Source organism: Echinops telfairi, unplaced genomic scaffold (genome assembly GCF_000313985.2).
Source record: "Echinops telfairi isolate 266 unplaced genomic scaffold, ASM31398v2 ScPeMD7_7424;HRSCAF=8462, whole genome shotgun sequence".
Lineage (NCBI taxonomy): Eukaryota > Metazoa > Chordata > Mammalia > Afrosoricida > Tenrecidae > Echinops > Echinops telfairi.
The window spans coordinates 79,747,550-79,767,096 of NW_022111324.1; the positions used below are offsets into that span (position 1 = coordinate 79,747,550).

At 43.9% G+C, this 19,547-nt stretch overlaps 1 protein-coding gene across 1 annotated transcript in view; it reads left to right on the top strand.

Annotated features, from left to right (window-relative positions):
- Positions 1 to 19,547, top strand: part of LOC101658537 (kinesin-like protein KIF26B) — a 100,679-nt gene that overhangs the window by 13,107 nt on the left and 68,025 nt on the right. Inside the window, exons 3-5 of the mRNA XM_030887824.2 lie at positions 2,757 to 3,019; positions 4,722 to 4,905; positions 18,445 to 18,604. Of these exons, the coding sequence (XP_030743684.2) occupies positions 2,757 to 3,019; positions 4,722 to 4,905; positions 18,445 to 18,604 (607 nt within the window). The remainder of the gene's footprint in view (positions 1 to 2,756; positions 3,020 to 4,721; positions 4,906 to 18,444; positions 18,605 to 19,547) is intronic.

Here is a 19,547-nt window from a genome sequence, read left to right on the forward strand (position 1 = left end):
AGAAGTTTTAAGATAACTGACAGCAGCATGGGTGAGAAAAAGATCAGGAAAGTTGATCCAAGGAGTTCTCTCCCTACCCCCAACCCCCAACAGTGTTGCTGCTCATTCTTTGAGGGCAGCAAAGAACATCACCCAGAAACCCTCTGCCCTTTGACCCTCCAGACTACATCTTGCTCCTTCAGATTCATTTTTGCTTCAAAATGTAAAGCACATTGAAAAGTGACCCTTGTGGATGTCAAAGCTGCCGTTTTAACACGGTGTAAATCAAAGCTGCAGAATTCTTTGGGGAAGAGTTAAAAGGGATGGAACTACCCTGTTTCCCCCCCAAAAAGACAGTGTCTTATATTAATTTTTGCTCCCAAAGATGCGCTATTTTTGCTCTCAAAGATGCTCCCAAAAATGTCTTATTTTCTGGGGATGTCTTATTTTTCCATGAAGAAGAATATGGTACACATTTATTGTTTTATTAAAAGAGATCTCGCACTTCCTGTCTGCTTTGGCTGTGCTGCGGCCAACAGTGAGCTGCGCAGCAGTACCGCTGCTGCAGTCCAGAGTCCAGAGTTACAGTAACTTCAGGGGGCCTTATTTTCTGGGAGGTCTTATTTTCAGGGGGATGCCTTATATTTCAGTGAGAGGCAAAACTGTAAGTAGGTCTTACTTTCGGGGAAACAATAATTACCTTCAGAAGTATATAAACCTAGACGGAAGATATGCAGAAAGACAACAGCTTCACTTTTGGGTAGTTTTGTCTAATAAAGGTTTCCTGGGACTTTGTAATGATGCTTTTTAACTTACCCTTGTATAAATATATGTAAGGCTGTACTCTTCTATGACCTCCCGAGCCTATTTAGCATATGTATTTACAGGTACCCGCTCATAGAGTGTTGCTAGTCCTCACAGCTGTTGTGGGACAGTCTAGGTTAGCCAGTTTTCTGTAGCTGTGTTATTCTTGGCTGCTTGTCAGGGTCTTCTTTTGCCTTGGCCATGTTGTGCGGCCTCCCCCCATCTTAAGCATTGCCTTTCCTTTCACCAGAATGATCTCTTATGTATTATTTAGTTGGTTAAATTCTTCCCCTCTTCCTTCCCTGGCAACCAGCAAAGAATACGTATTTCTGTGTGCAAACCCGTTGTTGGCTTTGTATGAGTGCTCTCATATGCGCCCTTGTGTTTGACGTATTGTCCTCTGCATAGTACCCTGCAGATTCATCTGTGTTGTCAGACGTCGCATCGGTTCAGCATCGCTCTCTCTCATGGCCTGGCATTCCACTGGATGTGGGTACCAGTTTGTCCATTTACCCATCAAGGGGCGCTGGCTTTGTTTCCATCTCCTGGGTACTGTGAACGATGCTGCGATGAGCATGCGTGCACACGTGTTTCGTCATGAGGAGGACTTCCATAGGGCGTGAAAAATCCCATTCGCTTTCCATTTCGTTTTTTTCTGTGAACTTTATGAAGTCCCCTCATATTTCTCTGGGCTCCGTACCTATATGACTGCTGGGCCATATCCTATTTCATTTTCTCGCTTTGTAAGGAAGCAGCGTGCTCGTCTCCACAGTGGCTACACACGTCTGCAGCCCCGTCAGCAGTGTCCACGAGGTCCCATCGGGGTCTCGATGACTCATCCCCTGTAGTGCTTCTCATGCCTCACCTCTGGCTGTCTGCTCGTCAGGTCCCACTTGATGGGCAGGTTCAGTTAGTCCTGGGAAGAGCTCCATAGAGTACCCCTTGGGGAAGCGATAGAGGCCACTGTGAGGCCAGGACAGAACGTCCATTTCATCTCACGGCCACCTCTGCCTCCCTCAGCCCATCTGTGATCAAAGCGGTGATCCAGATTTTAATGGAAGTTGCTCATGCTATAAAAATATACACCGCATTTAACGTGAGAAAGGATATAAAGTGTAAGTATGTGAAGTTAACCTGTGGGGCTGCTATAAAAAATATCTGTAATCATGATGAAAGGCCCCTGCCTTTTCACTGGGTGTAGAGCAGCCATAGCCGCTGCAGCGCTCGCATCCGTCCGGGATCCTCCGAAAGGTAAACCGGCACTTAATTGTGTCCTCAGCCTGGGCTCTCACGTTCTTTATGATAGCTGTTTTAATCAGTAGTCGCAGAGGTGATCTTTGCTGCTGCTGCTGCTGTTGTTCATGCTTGCTCTTTCTCTCACATTTGCATTGCTTTTTTCCCTTCTTCCCCATGCGTTTATTCAGCACCCTCTGGATCTGTTTTAAAAATATTTATATAGCACAATATGTGCCGATTTAACGTTTGCACATGGACGAGTGAGGGATAGCAATTCCATTAATCACGTTGTTCAACCATGACCAATAGCCACTGTCAAAGTTTCCATCACTGTGAACTGAAACGCTGTGCTTCCTGAACAATGATTCTGCCCTCTGCCAGCTCCCTCTTGCCCTGGGTAACCACTAAGAAGATTTGATCTTTATAGATACGCCTAGTGTAGATATTTCATATGACTGCGTACCCCCACCCCGACCCCAGCACCTGACTGAGGACACACAGCCTGATACTTTCAAGGTCCATCCACGTTGAGCACATATCGGGACTTCATTGCTCCTTAGGACTAATAGTCGATGGTGCCTCCGCATCACCTGTGTTTATCCATCCTCCTGTGGGTGGGCGTTTAGGTTGTCTCTGCCCTGTGTTTTGCCTCCATTTTTTGAGATTCTACGAAACAGCTGGGGCCTGAACACTCACATGGCTTCCCTGTCTTCTTTCTCCCCCCCACCCCACCCCAGGAAAATCCTACACCATGATTGGAAAAGATGATTCCATGCAGAGCCTCGGCATCATCCCCTGTGCTATCTCGTGGCTCTTCAAGCTCATCAATGAACGGAAGGAAAAGACCGGAGCCCGTTTCTCAGTCCGCATCTCAGCAGTGGAGGTGTCGGGGAAACAGGAGACCCTTCGGGACCTGCTGTCTGAGGTGGCCACGGGCAGCCTGCAGGACGGCCAGTCCCCTGGGGTGTACCTCTGCGAGGACCCCATCTGTGGCATGCAGGTGATTGACCAGAGAGCTCAGCTGACCCCCTGGGTCGCTCCCCCTTTGTCATGGGAGCCTGTGGCAGTTCAGCCCGTGAATCACTCGGCATGTAAACTGGGCGGCTTACAAATGTTTACTTTACAGTGGACTGGAACTTCGTGGCCTGCAGCTGCGGGGCCATCTGCTCGCCCAGCCTAAATATTTGTACCTTGAATCTAATTGACAATAAGCAGGAACCACAATTGTTGTAACATTTGGAGCGGGGGTGGGAGGGAGGAGGATTTAATTCACTTTCTTTACACCCCTTAAAAAAAAAAAAAGCACAATCTTTCTTTTGTTTAACAACGAACTGAAATATTTACTGCTCCACACAAATAGTTCCAACCATTACTGTGGCTGTTTATAGCTCTATAAACTGTGTTTCTGGCACTGGGTTACAGCTGGATTAGTAGTGCTGTAGGAAAAACTAATAACCACTTTCTAATTAGAACCAGGATGTAATTGCTAGCACTATGGAAGCCAAGAGAAACTCCAGTCCACATCTTAGGGCTGCCATGCCCCTGAAGAGGGTTTCGCCTTTGCTGTTAGTTACTAAGCTCCCTAGTTCATGTCCAGAATAATCCGTTCGTTTGATCGCTAGCACCAGGTTTTAATTTCGTGTGTTCTCAGAAGCTTCATTTTGCTTTTTTAGACAAGTGCTGAGTGTTGTAGAAATCCTTAGATTGCTGCAAGTGGTCGATGCGCTTGGCTGCTAACCAAGAGATTGCAAGTGTGTGCCTGTCCCGAGGTGCCAAGGAAGAAAGGCCTGGCCACCTACATCTGAACAATCCACCACTGAAATTCCTGTGCAGAACAGTACTCTGAGGGGACCTAAAAAAATCCCATGATCTTTCAATTCCTTTTTTCTCCCCCCGCAAACTTTTTGGAGCACCCTTGAATTCTGAGCCTCGGAGTCGCCATACTCTGGAGCGGACTTGATGGCAACTGTGTGTGTTCTTTGCTTTTATTATGGTTCAGCTTGATTAAGTCCCCACCTTATCCCAAGTGGGATTGCTTCCGGGTGAGGATACCGAGTTCTCTCTATTATCCCCACCTGCTGAAACCTGATGCTGGCAGTCCCCCTGGAGGTACCTCAGTCGTTGCCAGCAAGTCAATTCCAAGTCATAGGGACCCCCGAGGACAGGGTAGAGCTGCCCCTGTGGGCTTTGGAGACAGCTTCATCTTTCCCTAGTGGGCAGCTGATGGGTTCATTGTATTTGATGTACCTCACATCCTTCCATTTCCATTCCGAAGCGCTCGTTTTATGATTTTCAAAGCTCTGTAGAAGCACTGGGCTCCTGACAGAAAGGTTGGAGATTCAACCCCACCAGCTGTTCCTTGGGGAAAAGATGAGACTATCTGTTCCTGTAAAGATGTAAAGCCTTGAAAACCCTATGCAGGGTTGCTATGAGTCAGGTGCAATGTGGTGGTTGTGGATTTGAGCATTGACATTGTAAAGGAGTAAAAACATGCGTTACTCATTAGGTGTGCTCTGTATTAAATTTCATAATCCTTAAAGCTGAGAATTGCACGTGGGTACAGCGGCCTTGATCCAGAAGACTTTCAGGCTGAGAGAATGAGTGGGCCTCTACTCCGCAGAGTCCAGGCAGCTGCACAGACCATGACCATGTGGCATGCCCTCGCCTGCCTGCAGCTTCAGCTCTTAGCTTTTGTCTTCCAGCTGCAGAACCAGAGCGAGCTGCGTGCCCCCACCGCAGAGAAGGCCGCCTTCTTCCTGGATGCCGCAATCGCCTCCCGCAGGAGCCACCAGCAGGACTGGGATGAGGATGACCACCGCAACTCCCACATGCTTTTCACCCTGCACATCTACCAGTACCGGATGGAGAAGAGTGGGAAAGGTGGAAGTAAGTCAGCCTTACTTCTCTTGATCAGCTCCCAGTCCCCATTGAGGGCAGTCTAGATCAGGGACTTTCAAAGGTTGGTGGTTCAAGTCTACCCAGAGAAGCCTCCAAAGAAAGATCTAGCAACCTAATTCCATCAATTAGCCATGGCAAACCCTCTGGAGCCCAATTCTACTCTGACATGCATGGGCTCATCATGCACTGGTGTTCAACTTGACAGTAACTGGCAGTTCAAGACAACTGCACAGCATCTGGGCTAAAGTATCTTTTTTGAACTGCTCAAGATATAAGGGTTTGCTTTTAAACATAATTCATAATTATGTTATGGTATAGCCATGGGAACTTTCAGAAAACAAACTTTTTCAAAAGGCGCTTCATAGCCATATTTTTGTTCACAACCCTTTAACTTACCCCTGCCACCAACTAAGCCCTTGACCCCCCATTCTTCCCTGTCCCCAGTCCTTTTCAGACCCCAGCAGAGGGCAAGGACTAGGCCTGGTCTGAACAGTGTAGAGTGTATGTTACTGGGTAATGTTTTACAAATATAAAGGTCATGGTTTGTTTTCTTTACGTCTACTCAAAGTGGCTGACTCAGGGTAACCTCAGGACAGAAAAGAAGTTACTTCCTAGGGAGGAAGATGAAGATTTACCACCTCGGGAGACCCTCAGGAGCAGTTCTACCCCACCCTGTAGGGTCACTGTGAGTCAGAATTGAGTTGGTGGCACTTATTTGGGTTTGGTTTGAGGTTTTTCGAGGTTGTAAATCTTTGTGGAAGGAGATGACGCACCTCTCTCCCACAGGTTTTCATCACAAAAGGTCGGCATTTGTCCACCAAAGCACCTTGGCAATATGTTATTAACCATTAGCATGAGTCACTACATGGGCCTGGGAGAAACAATGTATGTTATTGCAAACTACTCTATAAATCAGTCTTGTGGATCTCTCCTCAGATAATGCCAGTCAGTAAAGGTTCACTGCAAAACCCCAGACACAGTCCCTTCTGTGTGTGCGAGCCGCACTGCCAGAAACCTAAAGTTAGCTTTACAGCCCCCACCCCCTTGATGAGTCTTTCCAGGTCTGCTGACCTTGATACACTGCTCTATACTTTGTCTTTTAAGGAATGCATGCACTCTGACCTCAACACAATCAATTGCCAGTTCTCAGTGTCGGGTGGGGCTCTTGAACCATGGGCAGAGTGGTCCATTGATCTCATTGGGCTTTCTAAGGATAGTTACGACCACAGGACTGTCTAGGCCAGGCGAAGCTTCTATGGTTTCTCAATGTAGATCTCGCCAGCACTTTTGAAACATAGGCAACTCACCCCCAGAACTGTCTGAATGCCCCATGGACACTGAATACCACAGGGGGGAAAAATAATGTTGAAGGTATGAGACTAGCCTGGTCTCTAGTCTAAGTCTAGTTGGAATTAAGTCTTCCATCCAACTGGAATCTGCAGAGAGGTGTTATAAGCACCCCCACAGCCCCCAAGTCTGCTGGTTGCCACAAAGACTCTCATGCTAACCAGTTCCAAACCATAGCTTTCAGAGAGTTCTGTTGCCCCAAGTGGGAGCTCTCTCTCTCCTTCATACCATGTCCCTGTTCATCCAATCTCTGCCATTCTCCAAATCTTTCATGCTTTGTTGTTCATTGAGGTCTAATTTCCTTTCAATAAAAGCAACCTGTTTTTTTAGAGGTGGTTAGATGAGTTTTAACCAGGGCTTCAATTTCTCGCCTAAGAATTGGCCTTTCCACCCCAGATATGCTGAATCAGAATCAACATTTTTAAAAGATTCTCAGATTCTTATCGATCCTTGTCCAAATGTAGATGCGATTCAATGTAACTGTGGTGGAAAGGCAAATTCCCAGCAGGGAATCAAACTGGAAGGGACCAGTTCTGAGCCCTGCTTTTGGCAAATCTCAACAGTTGTGTTACCACCACCACCAAGAAACAGAATGATGCTGTCACTACCTACACTTCCCTCTTGCCCTTTGTAGTCCTGTCCCCACCTGTATCCCCTGGCAATCACTGCTCTGATTTCTGTCTTAGAGTTTTGCCTTTATCCTGAATACCATACAAATGGAGTCATACAGCATGTAGCCCTCTGTGTTTAGCCTCTTTAATTTCTCTTAGTGCATGGAGTTCATTCATGTTGCTACATGTCTCAGCCATTAGCTTTTTTTGTGTGTGTGCTGCCTACTTTCTTAGCTTTAACTGTACCTAGTGACTCCCTCAACCCCCAAGATTAAACTTTTATCATGTAGCTTGGTCTGGGGCTAAAATGCCACTATGTAAGGCTGGCTTTTAAGGCTCTATCCACCTTGATCTACCAGCAATGGCTGCTGCATAAGGAATCCAGAGATGTTGGCCAGCACTTGCAGCACACTGGGCGGGGGCCTAGCCATTGTACCACCAGCAGGAGACCTACTCCTTTGAAAACCAGTGAGGAGATGACAAGTCTGAAGGGATGAGCAAGATACCTTGCATGGAAACCCTTCGGAGTAGATTGATTCTCAGTCAAGGGCTCACAGTACATATATCACTTCCCGCTGGAGTAACATTCTTTGTGAAAGAAACAAAGGAATGAGACAATCCAGACCTTTAAAAATAGTAACAGAGCTTATCTACTTTTCTTTTAAGATCTGTGGGCTGGTTGTAAATTTTTTTCCCCCTGGATAATGTCTTAGCAATGTGAATGTGGAAATCTGAAAAATGTTACTTTATTATTTTAGACAGCTGTAAACAATAACAATAATCAGAGCCGACAGTGGATTCTCAGACTTTTAACCAAGGATGACTCAACAGAAGACCAGACTCCAAATGACACTGAGCAGAGAAACTTAGGAGATGGGTTAATCTCCTCTTCCTAGGTTTCAAATCAAGCTGAAAAGAGCTTTGCTTTCTGTTGGGTTTGTGTTTGTTTGTTTGTTTGTTCCCCCCCATTTCTTCATCATGGATCTGCTTTCAGCTTGGAACCTAGAAGTAGGCAGAAAACTTGAAGACAAACGGACAATGAAATTACTTCAGCAGAACAAAGCATCGCTCAGCCCCGAGCCACGTGTGAGCCACTGTGTCAATACATCTGGATGAGACCTCCCTCTTTTTTGTTGACCTTATACTTTACCAAGCAGGATGTCTTGCTCCAAGTACCAGTCTGTCGTGACGACTTGTCCAAAGTGTGTGAGCTGAAACCTTGCCAACCTCACTCCTCAGAAGCATTCCGTCTCCATGTCTCCCAAGATTTTCTCCTTCTCCCGGCAGTCTGTGATAGATTCAATAGTCTTCTCTCGCACCGTAATTCAAAGACCGTAGTTCTTCTTGGGTCTTCCCTGGCCATCGTCCAGCTTTTGCATGCATCTCGGGTGACTGAAAACACCACAGCTTGGGGCAGGGGCACCTTCATTCTTAATTTGACATCTTTGCTCTTTAACTTTAAAGAGCTATTTTGCAGCAGATGTGCCCATGCAGTTTGCCATCCAATTGTTTGACTGCTGCTTCCATGAGTGTTGATTGTGGATCCAAGTTAAATGCAATCCTTGACCACTTTAATCTTTTCTCCATTTATCATGATATTGCGTATTAATTCTGGTGTGAGGACTTTGTTTCCTTTAGGTTGAGAAGAAGTCCATACTGCGGGTTGCTGTCTTTCATCTTCGTTAGTCAGTGCTCCGGGCCTCTTTGATTTCAGTAAGCGAGGCGGTGGCATCTGTATATCCCAGGCTGTTAATTAGCCTTCATCCAATCCTGATGCCAACCTCTATACAGAATTCAACTTCTCGGATTATTTGCTCAGCATACAGATTGAATAAGCATGGTGAAAAATACAACCCTGACACACACCTTTTCAGATTTTAAACTATGCACTATCTCTGGTTCTGTTCTGTCGACTGCCTCTTGGTCTGTGGATAGGTTCTGCATGAGTATAATTACGTATTTTTTAATTCCCATTCAGTTTTAAGAACTTGAGACCCAGCTTGCAGAAAATTACGATAGGGAGCGCTCTTATCTACCCCACCAAAATTCTCAGTGGATCTTGGGCATTTATTAAATATGTAACATTGAATTCATCTTCTTGTCCTAAGATTATGATGGAGATTTGTTTTTAAATCATCAACTCAGGTTAAAGTAATAAGACATCCACCAATGATGCCTAAGACTTTTAAGGTACTTTGAAATGTAGCAATGGATGAGAACAAAGAAGGGACAAAAGTCCAGCCTGTAGGGGACACCAAAACCAACCCTGTGGCCATCGTGTTGTTTCTGACCTAGCGACCCTATAGAACAGAGTAGAACTGTCCCCCTGGGTTTCCAAGGCTACAATTTTCATGGAAGTGCCACCTCTTCTCCCAGGGAACAGCTGATGGCTTCCGACTCTGAGTTAGCAGCCCAGTGCTTCACCACTGCACCCCCAAAATATCAGGGTGCTATCTGCTTGCCCTGGTACTGCTGCTCCAGGACAGGAAAGGAACTGGAACCAGGACGTGCACTGCTTCCCAGCCCGTGGCCTCTGTGACTTCAGTGCGTTCATATCTGCTTTAGACACAAGGTATAATCAGCAGGTTTGGAGTGTCGTTTAAAATGGAAATGTTGTTTACTTATCTAAGTAATCATTCCCGTGGACCTGGCAGCCAAAACTCAATTAAGAGTACATTTATTAATTAGTTACCCTGCAGAGAAGCAGGCAGCAGAGCACATGCAGTTACTTGGCCACTAAAAACTTAGATGATCAATTCCAAGAGCCCTCTGCTGCGAGAACTAAGCCCACTGGGAGTGGAAATGCATCGGGACTGTATCCCCATCTATGCATTTTACACACGCTTGTACACATAGATAGACAGACAGATAAATGTTTTTAAACATTTTCAGTAACACAGGAAATATTCAAAATAGGAAAAGAAAAATTTAAGCTTTGGGTAGTTTCCTGGTTTAGAGGGTTTTTGTTACTTTTTAACCCCATCTAGTTGATCCCACCTCATGGTGACACGTGTGTGTCTGAATAGAACTGTGCCCCACAGTGTTTTCAATGGCTGAGTTTTCAGAGGTAGGCTAGGCAGGCCTTTTTTCTAAGGTACCTGTGTTAGTCTGGGTAGACTAGAGAAACACATCCATGGACACACATATGTGTATTTATATACAAGAGCAATTGAACATTGAGAAAACATCCCAGCCCAGTCCAGATCAAGTCCATAAGTCCAACATTATCCCATGTGTCCGATACCCATCTATAAAGTCCTCTTCAGACTCACAAAACACATGCAATTACGCCGAATGTGGAAGATCACAGGCCAGTGGGTGGAAAGTCTTTGGATCCAGTGACGTTGGAAACATCTCAATGCTGGCAGGGGTCTCTGCATCAGGGTGAGTCCATGTGTCTTGTCAGCTGCTCTGTCTCCCAGGGTGTGAGCAGAGAGTCTCCCACTTCCAAGGAGGAAATACCAGAATTCCCAGAATTCTCAGGAGAAGGCCATACCCACACAGAGGCCTCATTGTCTATGATCCGATTGACAGACTAGACTCCACCCCTTCACTCATAAACCTCTCAAATTAACAATTATATAACTACCACTGTACCTCTGGATTGATTCGAACTTCCAGTTTTTTAGTTAGCAACCGAGCACACTAATGCGGTACATCATTTGGGGACTTCTTAGGGAGATAAGGAGGCTCCCCCGCCCCACATAATTCATAAAGACTAAGCTAAATATACAATGGCTCCAGAACTCCAAACATTAGGGCAAAGATCTTAAAGCCCTGCTGACCAGAGAGCAGGTGCTTGTAATTGGGGTATGTTGGGCATCTAAAGCAAGCCAATACGAGTAATACCGTCAGATAATTTGTTCATGATAGAGTTGTCCTTAACCTCTCAGAGAACAGCTGAGCGCTTACCCATTGTGCCACTCGGGCTCCCATCCTGACTTTAGAGATCCAGTATTTGGATAGTGTTTGTGGGAAAGGGAGCCAGGGAAGAGCACTACTCCTAGAGGAGGCAGGGCGGGATGTCTACATGCAAGGGCAGCTGCAGGACGCTCATTTTCCTTCATCCAGAATGAAGGGACAGCTTTGCATTTTCAAACCTTTCCCTGGGAGGAATTCCCTTAATAGTCTCTGTCCTTCCCATAACCTCCATCACAGCGGCTGTCTCAAACCCCCTCCTCTGTCCCCACACCCTCACGCACCACTCTCAGCAGATAACCAGCCTCCAACTTACTGAGAAGATAGGGGTAATCTGGTGTTTGCTTAGCGTCTCTCCTTTTCAGCATCTCGTCCCTCTAATTCTCGTCCTCCTCCACTCCTTTATCACAGGTTGGATTCCTCCTGGCCTTCTTTCTCCGGCCCCTTTCTCCCTCCTCTGGGACCTCAACCTATCAACCATCTTCTCTTGCTTACAATGTCAAGGTTCCCTGCCACCTAAGTCAGAGCTGCCTCATCTTAAAAGAGGAGAGAGGAAGGTTGGGCAAGGAGAATACCGGAAAGAAACAGTAGTGCTAACAATCAAAACTTGTCATCCGCCACTTGTGCAGCCATCTGGATAGAAACATTGTCTAGATTCTCACAAGTTCTTCTATAATTTCTCATTAATATACATACTTATTTCAACCATTTCTTTTTAATAACTCATTGTATCAACTCTTTCCAAGGCATTGAGTCTAGGTTTGTTTGGAAAAACATTAACTCTTTTTGTACAGTCACATGTTCCTGTTGGTTTATGAAACATTTCATGGATGGTATTTTTTCTTATAATATTAAGTAGCATAAACAGGCAGGTTTAGGGGAAAACACAGCTGCCTGTTAACCAGCTCAATTTGGGGGAGCAAAAGTGTATAGATTGACCCAAGGCTTTGAATTGGTTCATTCAGGTTTGACCTCCTGCTAAAAATTTGCATCCCCACCCCAAAATCTGTAGGTGACCTCTAGAAATCATGGAGTGAATTTGTTTAAAATATAGATTTGGATTCGGTATCTTGGGTGGAAATGCAAATTCTCAGTAGGAGGTCAAGCCTGTCCAAAGCCTTGGGTTAATTCGATTATAGTCACCAGTGGCCAGAAGAGTCTGCCTGCTGTGGACATAGGACAGTGAGTCGTACACAGGTAATGGAGAGCACGAATCTGGTAAAACACTAGGACCCCAAATTTGCTAAGCATTTGAATCACCTGGGGATAATAAAACAATTCCAACCCCTATGTCCCACTTCAGAGCAATTAAACTAGAACGCCTGGGAGCGAAAGCAACCTGGGTTTTTGAGAGTTCAAGGTCATTCCACAGGTAGCACTTTGAGAACCATTAAGTTAAAGGATGGTCTCTATGTGGTGCAAGCTACTAGCCAAAAGGTTGAAGATTCAAGTCCATCCTGAGGGCCCTCAGTAGAAAGATCTGCCCAAAGACACCTCAGGAGTAAGGCCTGGTGAACTGTTTTTGAAAGATCAGAACCTTGGGCAACCCATGTCGTACCCACTCTGCACCCACCCAGTCACCAAGAGTCCAAATGGGCAAACAGTAACATCAGAGGAGGCGTTAGCATTTCCTGACGTCTAGCAGGCTCAACAAGCCTTATCTGGTATAGAGTAGCTCTGGAGTGGGGGAAGTTGGTCTATTGCTTCATGTGGAAGAGTGAAGCATGTGAGTAATTTGGTTTGGTCAAGGTCTAGACTTAAAATATACACATTAGAATATAAAGGACTATGCAAGGCCAATTGGGTTATGTTTTTTTAATCCTGTGGCCTTGACCTCAGAGAGCTGAAAATTATTGATGGGGAACCAGCTTCTTACCTGCTTGTACTTATCATCTACTATGTTCATTTGTTATGCAATGGCTTTTTCTGCAGCTACCTTGTAGTAAGTTCTCCATGATAGCAAATGGCTTGTGTACACTTGCCTAGTACCATTCCTGATTGAGTACTATGTACGAAATCCAACATTCTGTGACTACTGACATGCCAGTGGGTAGAGAGCAGAAAGTTGATTTTCCTTTGTCTAAATGTGACTGTCATATTGAGTCATGCAGGTATAATTATAGGTGTTTTATAATATTCTTCTTCAGCACAGTATAAACTGTGCCTTTGTTCTCTGTGTTCTGTTTTACTATGTATACATTATGATTTTATTCCATTACATCAAGCGGACTATTAGAGCCTGAAGGTCCAAATTGGTCTCTGTCTTTGCCCTGTAATCTGTAGTCCATGCGGATAGCTGGCCTTCTCCTGACTATATAATTAGGTTGCAGAACAGAGGATACAATTGCTTTAAAAATAACTATATCCCTAACATGCTACTGCGACTCAATCTTGCACGATACAAAGTGGAATAAACGAAAAATGAAGTTTCATAACCTCTCTTTTAAGGGGTTTTATTGGCGATGGTTAAGTATCAACAACATATAAAGACTTTAGTGTGAGAAATTCTTTGTTGTAGATGGACCAGAGTAGTGGGAGAGCCTGCCTGACTGAAATGCTGTGCTTCCTGTAAATGTTCACCACCATTTTTCTCAGGACTGGAGTTGGAAATTGAAGATAAAATGGTGTATAGATGGCATGGAGCTACATTGGACCTCCTCTGACGTCACCAAGGGAATCCCCCAAAACAGCCATCCTAACCTTCTAAGCTGACCCCTTGAACATAACTCGCCCAGTTGATCCCTTGCTGTGGGTGCTGTTCATAAACCCAAGCCTCATTCCCACTTACAATTCATTCCAAGAAATCATCTTCATTAGCTTTTGTCATCCTTTGATGAACTTGCTTTTGGCACCATTGAGCTGAAAACATGCTGAGGCCAAGAAGTTCACTTAAAATTGAAAAAGCCCGAACAGGTGAAATCCCAACTTCAGTAGCTAACTCATCAACAGTACTTTTACAGTCTTCCTCTCCCACCTTCTGCACCTCAACCATCATTTCTGTATTCATTGAGGCTGACGATTTCCCCTCTCCTGGCTTATTTTGAGGTCTTATCAATCTTTATTAAAGTATTTGATCATCTAAAAACTGGTTATTTTATATGGAATATCATTCTCATAAACTTACTGCTAAGCTTCAATGATTTGAGTTTTATTTTTTAAATTATTATTAGCTCTGACATTAGGATAATCTTTTCCCATAATACCAAAAAAATAATATTTTTGTAAGGGAAGGCTAAGGAGACTAAGACAAATGTACTACCAAGAGAACGTGCCTGCAGTCATTCATTGATCACAGAGGCGTGTTTGAACGCGCTTTGTTTGACATAAAACCAGGCATCTAGGAACTGAAGCCAGCAATGTTTTCTGATACACCCTCATTATGTGAAGGGGCTTCAACAAGTTTGTGGAAAAGTATAATTAAAATATAATGGAATCTAAGAATCATTAGTTCTTAGGTTAGGGCCCTACTCAATAGTTGCCCTCACTGATGAGATCATTGAAGATATGAATGCTGTCCCAAAGTGTGGTGAAGAAATCAGATGGTTCCAAGCTATCAGAAAATAAAGTCTAGGGTTTATGATCAAAAAGGCATGTTTTAAAACAAGCAACCGTCTAAGTGAGGTGCCAGTTAAATACCCACAGAAGCACACAGCCTGTGTGAGCCAAGGGTTGTAAATAATAAAATCCAAAGACACAGGAGGGAATGCTATTCCAAGGACCTAGTTTCAGAAGGCTGTGGAAAAGAGTGAAAGCACAACATCCACTGGCAGTGGCCCCCGGAGAATCCCGAGTGGCCAGTGACCATAGACCAGGGAGGTGAATAGCCTTGCTATCAGACAAAGTGTTGCACTCTCTTAATTAATGTTCTCTATTTGATCTCTAGGATCTTATATTCACTGCAACAGCTATTCACAGACAAAATGCATGATTAAGTGGTTTATTAGGAAGTAGTTAACAAGTTGTAATGAGAAACGCTCAAGGCTCAGTTGTTCATTATTTTACAAAGTTCTGTCAAGTCTGCTAACAAATACTCGAAGGGCATACCACTCTGCTATCAACCTCAGCCCAAAGGCATTCAATGTAAGCCATGCGGGTCAGCAAACCCAACTTCCCGAACAAAGGCCCAGAGGCACCCCACTCACGTAAGCCTCAGCCTAAAGGCACTCAGCTCCACTTTTGTGGGCCAGCAAGCCCAAAATCCTGAATTAAGTGCCTAGAAGAACCCCACTCCAAGTGATTGGAAAGTGGACTAAGGCTGATGTAGTTAGGAAATTTGACACATTGCCCCTTGTTCTCCCTTTTGACCCATCTTAAATTTATTCAAATTTTTTCTGCTTTCTTTTCTATTGAAGTCATTGTGTATTTTATTTTGTAATTATTGTGGGGAAGATTGTATGTTTTTCTTTATTTGAAACCCAAGATAAATCTATAGAGAGTAGCTAGATGAATAGTTTCTTGGGGTTGTTGCAGGAAGGTTGGGGGTAGTGGGGCGTTAATAATAGTGAGTACAAGAATGAAGTTAAGGTCCCAAAATTGATTGTGGTGATAACTGCACAACTCTTTTTCGTGTGTTTAAATCATTGCAATGTATGGGATGGCACCTATATGTCAATAAAGGTGAAAAAAAGATCCTGGGATTTTCTCATAAGCTTTTGAAGCTCCTCTTGGTTAGTTCCAATTATCCCTTCATTTTCAGTGTTATTTTCCTGCTTCTTTTAATGTCTGGTTATCATTTTAAAAATAATACTTTGTGTTTTCTATGGAAGTTTGCACATCAAATTATGTTCTATTTGACAATCTCTACAAATTATTCAGTGCTATTAATGATGTTTTAAAACTATATTCTGGTTTTTCTATTTAAAGTACTTTAGTGCCTCTCCCCTTATAATCTCATCTTTGCTTTAGAGTAATTGTTTCTTTGGGCCCCACATTCCTTTTGTACCCCCCCCAAAACCAGAATAGCTCTGGGCTACTCTGCCCCCCAATTCCCCCACTAGGCAAGCATCCAGCAACTCACACTGAGTTGGTGCACCCAGTGGCATTACCTAGGAAGGTTCTCTCTGGTCACAGTGAATTTTTTCATGAAAGCAGTTTCACTTGAACCTCATTTTCTGTGATGGCTGATTTAAGAGAACAGTGTGTGGCTGTGAAATTTTGTTTCCTGCTTGGGAGTAATGCGGCAGAAACTGTTGTGATGTTGAAAACAATTTACAGGGACAGCACTACAGGAAAAACTCAAGTGTATGAGTGGTTTTCTCATTTCCAAAAAGGTGAAATGTTGAGTGATGACAAACCTTGTTCTGGACACCCATCAGCTTCCTGAACGGGTGAAAATGTTGACTCATAGTGCATTTGGAGTTCATTTCACCAGGTCAGATGTTAATCAAGGTTTCTATTTAAAGGTTCTGAAAAGATAGCTTAACAGTGTGCCACAAAAGGCCTGATTTGTGGAAGATGGGGGACGGTTTTGCCACCATGGCAATGCACCTGCTCACGCATCCATCTAATGCTCCTTTTTTGGGCAAAAAACCAGCATGCCTCTCTTGCCCCATGTACCTTACTCACCTACCTCACTATGTGTGACTTCTTTTTGTTTCCGTGAATGAAGGAAAGTGATTTGACAACATAGAAGAGGTGAAAAAAATCAGGGAGGTTTCAAGCAGTCCAAACAGATGAGTTTGAAAAATATTTCCAAGAATGGAATCACAGATTTGGCAAATGTATTAAGTGTAATAGAGAGTACTTTGAAGGCGATAAGGTTGCCTTGTGGAAAAAAAAATTAACTACATAGCTTTGGTGAGAAAAAAACCTGGTTTTGGGTGGGGGGTACCCCCTTGTAGATATGTGTGCTTTAAAAAAAATTTTAATGGAGCATTATTTTCAGGCGTAACATCCTTTATTTTGTGTGCCAATCCTTTATTTTACGCCAAGGTGTCCTCTGGATAGTTTAAGTTCAAGGTTCGAAGAGTATATAAGGGTGATGTTTTAGGGTACCTTTGAACTCCATTGGTCCAGTAAGTCTGGACTTCTTCGTTTGAGTTCTGTTCCATGCTCCTGTTTTTTTATACCAAGGTCCACCTATTGTGTCCCTGATCAGAGTGGTCAGTAATGTTAATTGAGCACATGTAGTTCTTGTGGTCTCAGGCTAGATGAAACTGCGGCTTGTGTAGGTTCTTGACCTTGTCGACTAGTTTCTTATTTTAAAATGTGGTTTTCTTCTTCCCCGTTTGCTGGTAATGAGCAGAGAATAATAATTGTATCTTAGATGTCCACTTACAAGCTTTTAAGACTCTTGTCACTACTCGCCCTACTAGGATGCAGAACGAAAACTTGTGACCTATATTATGCCAGTCAATCGGGTTGTCTCATAATACTAAGCTCCTAAGTCTCCAAACAGAAAATCAAGATGTTTACTCGTGTCTTAGAAGTAACTCTAATTGTGTCCTCTATATGCATGCATACGCATACATCAAGATACTTCTATTTTTGCACACATATGTATATAGCTGTACTTACCCATACATATATATGCCTATAGGGCTACATATTGTTACCATACACTCAAATTGCGGTGGTATTTTGTGTTGCTGGCAAAGTATATGTGTCGTGTTTTTTATTACAAACCTCTTGTGCACTTCTTTAGTGGCATCTTTTATGTTGATCACATTGTGCTCGTTGCCCCATATTTGATGCTGCTGATCCCATGATCAAGATAGCAAGTGTATTTTATCCAGAGTAATTTCCCCGCCCCTCACACCCACCCCTGTGTGGGTCTCCAGACCTCTCTGCTCTGCAGTCCTCTGTCCTGGACTTACGGCTCGAACTTCACCATTCAGGGAGTCCCACCCGAGGGTTCCCTCTCTATGAACCACAGTCCAGAAATTCTCTTAAGGAAATAGCAGAAACAAGTATATTATTCGGCTGAATTATCTCTCAAATCTCAATATCCACAGTTGCCTAATATTCTGTGTCTCATAAGCTATCATCTCCCACATTTTGTTTGCTTTTGGGATATTTCAACTAACAGGGTAAGTTTGGTCTCTCCATCGAGACCAGAAGAACTCACGAGTGCATTTCTGTGTACTGCTTTATAAAATAAGCACACCAGGATTTAGCTCATGATTTTGTCAAAGGAAGTGAATGAGATTGTTTGTGTGGCACTTGGCAAATGTGAGGGTCTTCTTTTTTAGTTCTGTAGCTGATCGCAGCTTCCTCCTGAATTTTCCCTGGGTTATCTTCTGGGTTCCTGGCTAAACTATATAGGCCAGGCTCTCTGCAGATTATCAATCATGAGCCACTGATGTTTTAACTGGAGCAATTTCAGGAGTCTGTAATCCAAAGAACATTTAGGGACAAATCTGATCTTTCTTAAATTAGACATTTCCTTCCTTGGAACTGTAGGAGTTATCCATGTACTTAAAGTATGAATGACAATAGTTTTTAGAAGGTGGTGGATTGAAGAGGAGGACTCCTCTTAATCTGTCATCCCAACATGATTTTGTTGGTGTTTCCCACTAGGTCATGAACTTTATCTTTTTACTTCCCCATTTCTTTTTTCCCCTCAGATTTCCCAAGGAGCTGCATGGAGAACATGAATACTTGCCAGAATCTAACCACTTCTTTCTTCTCTTCTCTCCTCTCTTCGTGGCAGTGTCTGGAGGACGAAGCCGCTTGCACCTCATTGACCTTGGCAGTTGTGTGAAAGCCCTGAGCAAGAATCGGGAAGGGGGCTCAGGGCTGTGCCTCTCGTTGTCTGCTCTGGGCAACGTCATCCTGGCTCTCGTCAATGGGAGCAAACACATCCCATACAAGTAAGTGGCTCTGCTTGAAGAGTAAGGCAGAATAAGCATGGTGCCAGGGCTGGATGTGCAAGGTGTGGTCCAGTGACATCTGGGCAGTGGTGCATTCACAGGGGGACATCTGGAACCCACTGGTCATGCTGTGCCAGCAATCAGCCTTAGATAACACAGTGTGTGTGATACATGAGCTTCCAAATGCAACAACTTTAGGCTGCTCAGATCCAAGACGTGACTATAGGATGCAAAAGAAAATGATCTCTGTTGAACTTGTCTCTAATCAAAGCTGCCCTTGTTGACTTGTTGCCATAGTCCTGAGAGCAACAGACAGAAGAAGACTGACCTTCACAGGAGGGTTGCCAGATTTAGCCAATGAACGCACAGGACAGCCCATTCCATTTCATGTCAACAGCAAACACTTTCTTATAAATTCCCAGTAAAGCACAGGGCATATAGGAATTCTGTATTTTATCAGATAGCCCTACTTCAGAGCTTTTGAAACTTGGGAAACTTCCATCCACTAGCCCATGCAAAGGTTTATTCCACTTCCAGGATTCTGTACCTTCTTTCCATCACAGCACCAAGATGATGAACTTAGAGCTGCTCCTGTATCTGGCATAGGACACAGACAGAGCATCTGTGTCTATGAATGGCCCACCCTGGAGCCACCTCTTGCCACCATCACCCCAACTCAGCTTTGCCATTCAAAATGACAGTGGGGAAAGGGAGCCCCACGGGTTCATCAGGAGACTGCCAAGGCCCAGATGTGCCACTTATTAAGTTTATGAACCACCACTATTAAAATGCAATTAGAGCTAAATATTTACCTACACCATAGGGATATTATAAGACTCTGAGCAATATAATATGTATAAGAGTTTTTTTGTAGACTATAGAACACTGTGCTTAGTAATCAATATTGATAATGTAGTTGAGCCCACTTCCCTATCTATTTAAA